Raw genomic sequence first — 11,868 nt, forward strand, 5'->3', positions numbered from 1 at the left:
TCACAAAATAAACTTTTAAGATATTTTGAGGCGTGAATGTAGTTGTGTAAACGTCAAATATCTGCTCGGTTTGCAAGACATCACATATTTGCAAAAGTGCTCTGATGTTGTTGGAGATCTGACACCCACCATCTCGAAGCTAACGGGAGGTCGAGACCTACTACAGCCATGGAACACCGCTCTCCCGGCACATCGTGCCTCGACCTCCCGGTCGGCTTCGAGCTGGCGGCCTCCGAAGAATGCGGCTAAAACTTTTGCGAGATCCCGAGTTTGTTTTGCGAGATCTCTCAAAAGTCCGTCTTAATTTTATTTTTCTCCCATGTCCCTTGCGGGGCTCCGTATCTTACAGAGAATTGTCCAAAAACAGAGAAAATATCCAGACATCTTCTGATGACTGCTTCCAGTCACGCCATGTCACAAAGTTTAAATCATCTTAAATTGGTTTCTTGAACATGACAGTGAGTTCACTGTTCTCTACAGTCAGCAGATCTCAATTCAATAGAGCTCTGGTGGCATGTGGTGGAATGAGAGATTCAAATCCTGGAGGTGCAGCCGACTAATCTCCGGCATCTGTGCAATGCTATCATTATAATGTGGACCAAACAGCCCTGAGGAATGTTTCCAACACTTTATTGGATCTCTGCCATGAAAAAAGCGTGACTCTAAAAGCAATCTGCCTTTTGTTTGCACGTGATGAGATAATGGGAGAGGATCATGAGGGTAGAGCACGTGTACACAAACCCAGAAACATCAAAGGGCTACAGTAGGTGTGTGCCGGTAAACAGACACTAGCTCCCATAGAAACCACTGCTATGTTTATGGTGTTGTGTGAAGTTGGGAAATCTCATTTAACATGAGTAACGGCAGTAATGACATATAGGTAGAGAACAGCTTTGTGTTGCTGTAGGAAAACCTCTGTGTGGTAAGTGGATGATTAACTGTTTCCATAAACCGTTTAATGAGCCCTTTAGCAAAACATCAAACCAACAGCTGAGATTATAAAGAGAAGCAAATTAGAGCAAATGATGGGGATTTTGTTCTTGAAGGAGTCTGATAGATTTGTGAATGTAAATAAGACAGGGGCATAGACAAACATTATCCTTCTTTATGGTGTGTGGAGATGTTTTATACGGAGCCCCGCAAGGGACATGGGAGAAAAATAAAATTAAGACGGATTTTTGCGAGATCTCGCAAAACAAACTCGGGATCTCGCAAAAGTTTTGCGAAAAGTTCATTGTAATGTTTTTTTTCTCCCCTGTCCCTTGCGGGGCTCCGTAGTTTTGTTTGAAGTCCCAAGGTGACAAAAAGTATTGTGAAGCTATCTGTGCTGATGTACAAGTAAAAGTAACAAAGTGTTCCCTGCTAACAGAGTTTTTCTTTAAAACCAAATGTATTTGTGGGTTTCTCGTGTTAGATCAGAAAAGTCAAGATTCATTTTTCTTTCTTACTCTATATCTCGCCCAAAGTATTTGCTCAACTGCCTTCACACATATGAACTCGAGTCACATCCCGTTCTGGATTCATAAGGTGTAATAAGATGTCAGCCCACGCTTTACAGCTATAACAGCTTCAACTCTTTTATGAAGGCTTCCCACAAGGTTTAAAGGTGTTTATGGGAATTTTTGACCATTGTTCTAGAAGCACATTTGTGAGGTCAGACACTGATGTTGGATGAGAACGCCTGGCTCGCACCGCAGTCTCTACTCTAATTCTTCCCAAAGATGTTCTGTGCAGGCCTGTCAGGTTCTTCCACATCAAATTTGTTCATTCATGTCTTCATGGAACTTGTTTTGTGCACTGGTATTCAGCCATGTTGGAACAGGAAGGGGTTATCCCCAAAACTGAATTTTACAGTTGTAATTTGTGTGATACTTTTGTGGTACAATTGTAAAAACTAAGCAAAGTTTTTAAGGAAAATGTATCTCTTTTTGTGTGGAAGCAAGTTTAAATAGGTAATGACATTTCTTAAGATGTATGAATTACCTTATGAAATCATCACTGGGAACTTGTTCCTATTTTTGATGTGACTGTGTAAACAGAAAATTTGCATTTTTGTTATTTTATTGGTATTTCATTGTTTTTAATGTTGTAATTTTAATGTTTATCAGAAACAGGTGTGAATGAGGCATTGAGTTCCAGTCGGACTACTTGTATAACTAAAGGATAAATTGAAAAAAAAAACTTAAACCATTAGTTTTTTTATATAGCTCTTGACTGCCCCCTGGTGTGCCCACAACGGAACTACAGCAAACTTCTGCGCAGTAGGATTGAAAGGAAGTCATCTCTGGTTTGAGTGAAAGCTCCTTGCACTAGGGGCTTGGTAGTTTCCTAATTGTAGCTTAGGTCGCAGGTTTATTCTGTCTAAGAAACAAAACAAACAACAACAACAACAACAAAAAACAAAACCCAAAATGTGCAAAATGTTTATAAAAAAAAAAAGCACCTAAATAAATATTTTTCTTGGTTTTGAAATATACTAAATCCTTCTTGCAGAATTAGTTTTGAATATTGAATGCTTGTTTCTTATCATCTGATGTAGCTCTAAAATATAAGGTGTAACGCATTCAAACAAATGCAATACAGTAGGCCAGCAGGTATCATCATGCTAATTTTAGCACAATATCTTTACAGTATTTCACCAAGCTTTGCCTTAATTTTGTAATCTCTGAATGATGAAGGTAGTCTGGGTGACTGTGCAGGTTCTTCAATCCCTAAATAACAGTCAGGCTAAAGTTATGGCAACATTTAACTTAAAAATCTTTTATATCCAGGCCTTACAGTTTGGATATAAAAGCGATTTGAGGAGGAGTTTTACTATATATAAATAATATGAAAACAGTTTTTATATGACCAGTTTAGAAAAGTCTAGAAAAGATGACAAAATCTGGGAAAAAGTTCCCAGTAATGGAGAACACATATTGACATTGCTCCATAAACCTTAAATGAATAAAGTTTAAAAAAGCAGCAAGGATTAGTGGCTTTTACTCTGTTGCAAAACAGAACCACAAATCTGTCAGTCCTGCTCTGACTAATATTTACAGTCTAGACATTGTACATGTCTTCCCTTTCTTTCTCCTCCCTCCTTTCAGCCTCTTTTATTCAACACCTTGCTCTCCTAAGTCACTCTGCTCTCTGTCTTCTTTCTGTCTACCTTCTTTTCTGTTCCTTGCATCGGTGGTCATGTCTTGGAGTTCACCCTTCATTTTCCTGCTCTTCCTCCTCAAAGTTCAGAGTGTGGACTTAATTAATGGTGAGTACAAGTAAACTAATTTTAATCTGAAGAACTTAAGCCATAGGATGCAAATGATTATGATTAAACAACATATACTATAAATACAAATTTGGTAAATGGATCTATTTTTAGTATGCTATCTTCATGGCGGCTTTGCAACAAACCAAAGACAAAAGAAAACACCTCAGTCCTGTCATCATGAAATATGCAGCACACTGACAGATCGAATAGCAGCACACACACCTTGATACAAAACAGAGCTGTTGACCTTGGTGTAGATAAGATAGAGGTTCACCACTGACTACTGAATCTGGCCTTAAATTGTAAATATGTCTGCATTTGCAGGCTGAATGAGTTTGTGGAGCTGTAATTTAAAACTTAACCCTCTGAATTTCAACTCATAGTAATTATGTTACTCAAATCCTGAATCCTATGTTTTGGATAAAAGCAGACAAAGAATTTTTTCACAAAAGAAAGTGTAAATAGTGCTTTCCCAGGAAGAAGAAAAATGCATTTACCATGTATTCAGTATTTCTCCACCTGTGACGACTTAAGAGACTCTTGGAAACATGCAAAGTGCAATAAATGTACTTCCAGTTAAAATGTAATACTTTCAAAGTTGTGCTACATTATCATAGAAAAACAAATCAAAAAAGATGTTTCTGTTAACGTCAAAGTTAAGAAATTGACAAATAAGCCTCCCCTCTGTTAGATCGGTCCATCTCCTATCTGACGGGTTTTGCGGTTCCAGAGATCGACGGTTCAGCTGTGGATGCAACCTGCAGGATTTTCTTTGATTATACACCTGACACTCCCACTGAGATAACCACAACCTCCCCCATCACCAGGAAGGTGATGTATTAGATATATTAAGAAGTAGCACCTTGACAGATTAGCTGTAGCCTAGTTTAACCATTTTTGTTACAGGCAAACTTAATCTCTTATCTTTGTATTACAGCAGTTGGTAGCCACTACAACTAAAAAGCCATCTGTCAAGCCGCCACTTAAGAAACCACAGACCAAAGATGCTGGAGTACCAGTCAGGATACAGCCAGCTGCTGTGATACCAATCCCTAACAGCCAATCCAACGCTGCCCTCAGAATCCTTTACTACTTACTGGCCAATAGACAAAGACAAATAGGACGTTCACAGATGGCATCACGCAGTGCCAAGTCATCAGCAACCTGGAAAGCAGGTTCATTCTCTTCTGAGGACTCAAGTGATGAATCTTAAAATCATACCATGACCATGTTTTGAACCTGATTTTCTGTTACAGATTTGTGAATGTTTTTCTTTTATTAGTGTATTTTAAACTCTACCACATCGAGCAGCTAGGACAGTAGTTGTTGTACCTGGCTGTTGTAACAGGATTGTTTTGGGGATGTTTCAGTGACTGTATGATACTGTTCTTAGCTTAGGTTTAGTTAGCAAATCACAACCCATCCCTTATTTTATCCTTAAAGGCTCTTTTACTTTGATCTCATAAAAAATAAAACAACAACACTAATGTAATGAATTCGTTTAAGCGGTGATTGAAAATGTATTTACAAACTATTTATTTGCCACTTTAAAAGGTTTATCGTAATTAAACAGAAAAACAAGTTACAATGATTTACATTGTCTATCTCTTTGAAAAAATGTTCAAAGTTCACTGTTTTGATCCTGTGTTTTTAACAGTTTTTGGTTATTTGACAAATCACTCAATCTAAATCTGGTTACAGAAGCAAAATCCAGATAAATAAACCTTGATAATGGACAAAAGGATAAACATTTGTGTCCATAAATAAAAGTAAATTTCATGTTTGTTTTAGTGTGTTTCAGTGCTGTTGTGTCCACGCTGCTGTGGTTCTGATGGTAGATGGGATGGTTGTTTGACTTTTCGCTGGTTTGTGGCAGCTCCTTTTTGCTTTCCTGAGAACACAGGACATGACTCATTTGATTCTGACTCATTTGACAATAATGGCCAGAATAACATATACCACAATAAAATATATACCAACAAAATGGAATGTGCAGATGAGTGCGCAAGTGATTAGGTGAGAGTGCTGGGCATCCCTACATAGAGATCCCCAAAGTTGTTAGCTAAGTATCCAGTTGAGGTCGATAATCTCTGGAACTGGTTGAAAAATAAGTGATTATTGAAAATCTTGCTCTTTTTACCCCTACACATATTGTTTGGTGTCCACTGAAACTTTACAAAGGAGGTGGAGAGTGCAAGTTAGCATATCCCATAGATGTACCACAGACTTACAAAGTGGTAAAACATCAGGTTGAAACAAAGCAAACTACTCTCTTTATGTGTTTTTCATGTCAAATCTCAAATGTAACTGGTCTTTTTAAACCCCAGTTAGTCCAAAAGGGGGCTATTGCTCACACTTATCATATAGCTTGGAAACTGGACTACTGGGTCAAATTGAGCTGCCATCATCACCATTAGCGCGCCAAAAACTGTTACCATGTGTGAATACCTTCTCTACATACCTAAATCTGGGAAATGTATGTGTGAATTATTTTTGGAAACATCGCTGCTATTCTGGAGACGGTCAGATACAAAGGAGTGTTCACAGATTAGACTCCTCTCTGGCTCCTGAAAGGACAAAGACGTTATTTTCAAATATTTTTTTAATCTTCTGATTATGCTGTAAAGAAAGCTGTTACCTGGAAGGTAAGTAATTCTTTAACATGACTTGATGGAAACTGTTGGGATTTTTGGGTATAAATGCCACCGTGATGTCTTAACTTATCTAAAGTCCTGTAAAAACAAAGATAAAAACCTTGTACCAAACCATGCAAGATAAGCAGGACTCAAAACACCTGACAGGCCTGACCAATTTAGGGGAAGCTCAGTCTAATAACGAAGACACTGACACATAACCATATCAGTATTTTACAAAACACAGTAGTATTTGGTTATGATACCTCAGGGTGGGGGTTCTTGGATGGGAACTTGCCCCTAGGATATAATGATCACTGATGGCTGGGCCATGGGTTTTGATGACTAAGGAGTTGACAAGAGTTGTGGAGGATGAAGGGATGAGGGCAGGAGTGGAGGATGGTGGATGAGGGGGTGGAGAAGAACAAGAGACACTCAGATCAAGCTCAGCAAAGTCTGCATTATCCTCGTTGTGAAGGACAGAGCTTCTGGTCAAAGCTTTGTGGTGTAGAGTTTCTGTAGATGTAACTGAAGTCACATCTGGGACACTGGATATACTGGCTTTGTCTTTTCTTTCTGGGTTGTCATTCATCTTTCTTGTGGATCTCATGTGGTCTCTGAAAGATCCAGACTTTGTTTTAGATTCTCCAACCAAATATTTGGAGTGAGGAACTTTCCAGCCTTTTATGTCAGATTCAAAGTCACTGCTGTTGTTCTGTTTGTCATTACCTGAAGACACATTTGAGGTTTGAGTTACTGATGAGTTGGCTGTTGCACTAATGGGCACAGTGAGAACTATATCTTCTTGGTTCTCTTTATTCAAGACATTCAGTGTTGTCCTAAGACCAGCCCCTATTATTGTGTTTTCATTTGAAATTGTTGTGACTTCTGTGGAGGTCTTAGGTTTGGTGCTCTGCTGATGTAGGCAGCAAGGTTCAGAAGATTCAGGATGTACCTTGTAGTCTCCATCAGAAGAATGAGATATGTGCATGCCCAGCTTGGTTTCTTTATCTTCTCTACAGTTAATGTGCTGTGGAAGCAGCTTTGAAGATGAGTTGTTCATTTTTGAGGTAGACACAGATGGCTTGAGGTTTAATGATAGTACTTCAGTACTTCTGGATGTCTTTCTTTCTTCTGAATCAGCTGTTTGGTCAGTATGACTATTGGTCTCACACTGTTTGGTGATACACAGTGTGGTATGGACCTCAATGTGATGATTGATTCCCAGTTTAGGGGATTTTATTGGCAAGTCTGTTTTGGACCAATGAGTGGCTGATTCCACAGAAGGTTTTGGAGACGAGCAGAAATTTAGATGGTCAGTAGTTGATTGTTTCAACAACTGGGAACCTTTTTTGATTGTTTTATGCATTTTTTGTTCAAAATCCTGGCTTGATTCAAACTGATACAGTCTTGAGCTCTCTGGGGTATTTTTTTCAGTCCTACCTGACACTGTATTGTCAGAGCCGTGCATGTCTTTTATAATTCTCATAGGGTCTTCCCTTATATCTGAGGATAGCGCTCGCTCATGTTTTGGTTTTGCTACTGTGCTGTTTGCGACATCCAGGTTTGCTACAGTCTTGATGGTCTCTGATGAGTCAAAAGTAAGGGTTCTGGTTATCTTTGGAATCTCTGATTCTTTCTTCAAATCTACACCAGCAGCTTTGCCTGCTTTACTTTTCAAAGCCATAGGAGATTGAGCTGCATTGTGGATAACCTTGCTGCCTCCTTTGGATTGTTTAGTGGAGATTAAAGGTTCTGACTGACGAGGGGTTTTAGACAACTTCAAAGGCTGTTTCCCCTTTACTTTCTCCATCTTTTCCTTGTTGACTTTGTCATCCGTGTCCTCAGGTTGTTTCTTGTCCTTGCCATTACAGTTTTTCTCATCCCTTTCATCCTTTCTTGGGTTTTTGGTTATTTTGGGAAATGTAGAGTTTTCTCTGTGGTCTTTTTGGATCTTTGAATTTAGCTCGTCCAAAAATCTAAATGCACAGAGAAAGGCAGGATAGTAATTCTAATTTAGTGGCTACTCACCAGCCCAAATGTTAATTTTCAAATCACGCTATCGGTGCTGTTCTTGCTCACATGTATTTCAAGGTGTACCAGCATCAAGAGTATCTAAAACAAAGTGGTACCTGATGTGGAAGGAGTCTTGTGTAAAGAGTGGATGCTCTAACAGCTCTGAACACTGAGCCCGTCTTTCTGGATCTACGTGTAGACACTTCTGAGAAGAAGAGAAAAAAAAGAAACCAAACATATTACTGATATGTTCAACCCTGAAACTGACACAAAAATACATAAATACTTTCAGAACTCCAACAGTTATCAAGCAAGAAATAAAGATGCATGTGAAGGCCACAGATGCTGGCATTCACATGTCTCCAAGTTTTTCTAAATCTAAATATTTTTCTTTTCCTGTAAACCCACACACAGCCTTTTAGTTGTCACATTCCATTAACTGATACATCCACAATATGCTACAGCTACTGAAAAGACCACATGAACAAAATTTTAAAAAAGAAAGTATTTTTTATATACTGAGATTAAAATAAACTGTACCTGGGCCAGATCCAGGCTAATAGGTGTGATTGTAGGGAAACGCTGCTGGAGAGTGAGTCTGTCAGAACTTTCGGGCAGTGTAACTCCAGAAAATACAGGATTTCTGTAGAACAGCTCCTGGTGATGAGTTTTAAGGTTACCTATAGCAGAGAAAAGAGAGTGCAGTTAGCATGGTGAAGAGGAAAGACAATGTGCTAACGCTGTGTGAAGAGCTTACCAAAGCACCGGATGATCTGATATATTTGATCAAGGTCCGAGTCTCCAGGAAACAGAGGCTGACCTGTTAACATCTCTAATAATACACACCCCAAAGCCCACACATCTACAGGTCTACACACACAAACACACAAATATGTTAAAATTTCTAATCAACAAACACCCTATAGCACAGGTAATTTCAGCAAGGTTAGTACACAGATACTTACTTGCCATACTTAATGTCTCCCACCAGCAGTTCGGGGGCTCTGTACCATCGAGTGGCCACATAGTCAGTGAGGACGCTGCCCTCACTGATCGATGCAACAGTGCGGGCAAAGCCAAAATCACACAGCTTAACCACACTGTCCTGAGAGATGAGGATGTTCTCTGGTTTGATGTCACGGTGGATGATCTGGAAATGAAAAGAACGAACCAGCATCATGTGGTATATTGCTCATTGAAAGCCTGCTAGGAGTAACCCTTCAAGCTTTTTTGTGATTGTTTTTTCTCATGTTTCAGGACTGCTTATAGAACAAAATGGCTGGCTTGGCATCAGAAGTTAGTGTGGGTGTTCTCTTACTATACAGCTAACTTATGAATAATTAATCATACGTCCTCACATTTTGCTGATGGCAGAAGGCAGCAGCCCTTAGGATCTGGTACAGGTACTGTCGGCATGTGTTTATCTCCAGTCCGCTTGGGTTTTGCTCCAGATCATCCAGAAGTGTCCGTTCCACAAACTCAAATACCAGATACCAGCGGCGGCGGCGCTTCCACACTTCTAGGAGGTTCACCAGGTTTTCGTGTCGCAGTTGCTTGAAGTTTATAAAGATAAGGGTGGTTACTCTGTGAATGCATACAGTACTGAGTCTATCATTGATGGTATCAGTGCTTTTGGGTCACTGAAGCTGCACAGGCCCAGCAAATCAAGGACCTTGACTTTTTCATGATATTCAAATGTTTTGAGATACACTTGTTGACAAAAAAACTTTTAGAAATAAGGACTGATTCATTTCCTTTCACTGTGACTTGCTTAAAGTATACAACAACCCTCTTATCCACCATAGGTGTTGTATACTAATTTATATAACCTGTAAGTCCGATGTCAGATTACTGTAAAGTTATTGAACTATTCATGGTCAAGTCAACACTAATATTTAGTGGATAGATTCAAATTTTCCCTTTAGATTACAATAATCTGTTGGGTTCCTCTCACACATCATCTCATAGTGACTTTTAAACTTAAGGTAAGAAACTGATACAGTTATTTTAGCGTTGTTTGTCTCTTGTTATTGTAAATGTCTTCATTCAGGTTTTACTTAATGACTGAATGAGTGGTAGGCTGATGGATTAATTGACAGGTACCCTGAGTAGCTTGATCTCCCTGTGGGCGATCTTCTTCACAGTCTTGTCATCATCAGAGTCCATGAATTTCTTGATGGCGACAATGCGACCAGTATCACGATGACGGCACTTAAGCACGGTGCCGTAACTGCCCTCTCCGACTGGACCCAGAGATTCATAACGTTCCATCGAATTCTTGTTCCAGAGGGAAAGAGGAATAAGTTGGATTTTAAAACCGATTCCTGTTTGGTGTTCATCAGTGTAATTGAAAATGTATTTTAAAACACCATTAATGTTTTCAAATTCATATTTAAATGGCCTGCATTTGTATAGCACTTTACTTAGTCCATAAGGACCCCAAAGCACTTTACACTACATTCAGTAATTCACACATTGGTGATGGCATGCTATGTTGCAGCCACAGCCACCCTGGGGCGCACTGACAGAGGCGAGCCTGCCGGACACTGGCGCCACCGGGCCCTCTGACCACTACCAGGTAACGGGTGAAGTGTCTTGCTTAACACACAACGACCGAGACTGTCGGAGGCGAGGCTCGAACCGGCAACCTTCCGAGTACAAGGCAAACTACCAACTCTTGAGCCACGATCGCCCCCATTTGCTTACAATTACTACCCAAACAAGCAATGCCTGTAGAAAACAAAGCCATATCAAACTACAGAAAGGCCATTAAAATATGAAAGAAACAAAAAAAGAAAATATAAAATTTATCCTAAAATATTACTCAGAACAAAATAATTACATTACTTTAACATGAGAAAAAAAAATCAGCTGCCGTTTTGTTATATAAAAAAGTACCTGTCAAATAATGACAGAGTAGCCTACAGACAGTAGTAAAATATTATCGCAGTCAGAGTCGTGAATGTCTTCATTAAACCTGCACACTTTTGAACTTAATGGACGACTTCATAATTTTTAAGTTCTTTCAATTAAGCAAATTATCTATATAACCTATCCAAGTGAGAGTACCTCACGTCGGAAAAAGTCCACTCTTGTACTTTCATGCACAAGTACATGATTTATTATTATTATCACTCATGTATTAACGTAATATATTTTCACTAGGGCTAAATGTCTCACCAGTTATTAACATGTTTTATTTGATGTTTTATTTGCTGTATTTTTTTTTTTTATCATTTCGTTCATACAAGTTTAGATATGATATTAAACCTGTGAAATAATATAAATTTAATGTAAAATATGGAATGGGTTTTGCTGACTTAATTGCGCCGTTAGATTATTAATATTCTGGATGCATAAAAATGCCTCATTATCACTGAACATCGTGAATAAATCGTGATTAAATAGACACATTAAAAAACAAAACAGAAGTACGACGAGCGCATGACACAGACAACAAACAGCGACAGTTATATTAGACACACACTCAAACCACAAGCTGACCTTATACGGATCTCCTTTGATCGCTTTGATATGCGCACTGAGCTCCTGCACTCACAGTAAACACCGTTTCTCTGATGTGCGTAACGTGTTGCGGTCACAAGAGAAGACAACTTGACTCCGTGTCCGTGTGTTTGTCACCATGGTAACGCCACCTGTCGCTTGTCAGTGCTGAAGTTTCCCCACCACCATGTAAATTAGCTTAATGTCTCTTTAAGCATGTATTTATTTCACATTTTAGGGATTTAAGTAAGCCGAATTCACCATTAAACTTTATTTGGGGTATGTATTGCTTCATGTTATGATAAGCGTCACTAAAGTCCTTGTAAACTGTAGAAACCTTAAAAACACATGAATTCTTGGGCAAGTTCTGTCTTTTTTCTATGATTTCTAACCTGTAGTGTATTTAGAGATATTAGTGATGAAGCTCTTGATACATTTATGTAATGCTTATACGGAGTTTCA

The 11,868-nt window shown here is 38.9% G+C and overlaps 1 protein-coding gene and 1 long non-coding RNA gene across 3 annotated transcripts; one reads left to right on the top strand and one right to left on the bottom strand.

Annotated features, from left to right (window-relative positions):
• Positions 1-3,146: 3,146 nt before the first annotated feature.
• LOC309704055 lies at positions 3,147-4,858 on the top strand. Of its 2 annotated transcripts, none has more exons than XR_014276132.1 (3): positions 3,147-3,250; positions 3,945-4,084; positions 4,191-4,858. It is a non-coding gene; the product is annotated as an uncharacterized lncRNA (long non-coding RNA). The 2 variants fall into 2 exon arrangements; XR_014276133.1 differs by having other exon boundaries at positions 4,194-4,858.
• A 158-nt stretch (positions 4,859-5,016) lies between these two features.
• Positions 5,017-11,610, bottom strand: LOC309704054 (uncharacterized protein). The gene is made up of 11 exons (XM_082529007.1): positions 11,462-11,610; positions 10,006-10,177; positions 9,261-9,455; positions 8,868-9,052; positions 8,660-8,772; positions 8,443-8,582; positions 8,019-8,107; positions 6,153-7,865; positions 5,892-5,985; positions 5,715-5,820; positions 5,017-5,144 (listed from the first exon to the last, which is right to left on the bottom strand). Exons 1-11 carry the CDS (start codon positions 11,545-11,547, stop codon positions 5,041-5,043), a joined length of 2,997 nt encoding a protein of 998 aa, XP_082385133.1. The 5' UTR covers positions 11,548-11,610; the 3' UTR covers positions 5,017-5,040.
• Positions 11,611-11,868: the final 258 nt, after the last annotated feature.

This window comes from Aulonocara stuartgranti, assembly GCF_965226115.1.
Source record: "Aulonocara stuartgranti genome assembly, chromosome: 3".
Taxonomy (NCBI): Eukaryota; Metazoa; Chordata; class Actinopteri; order Cichliformes; family Cichlidae; genus Aulonocara; species Aulonocara stuartgranti.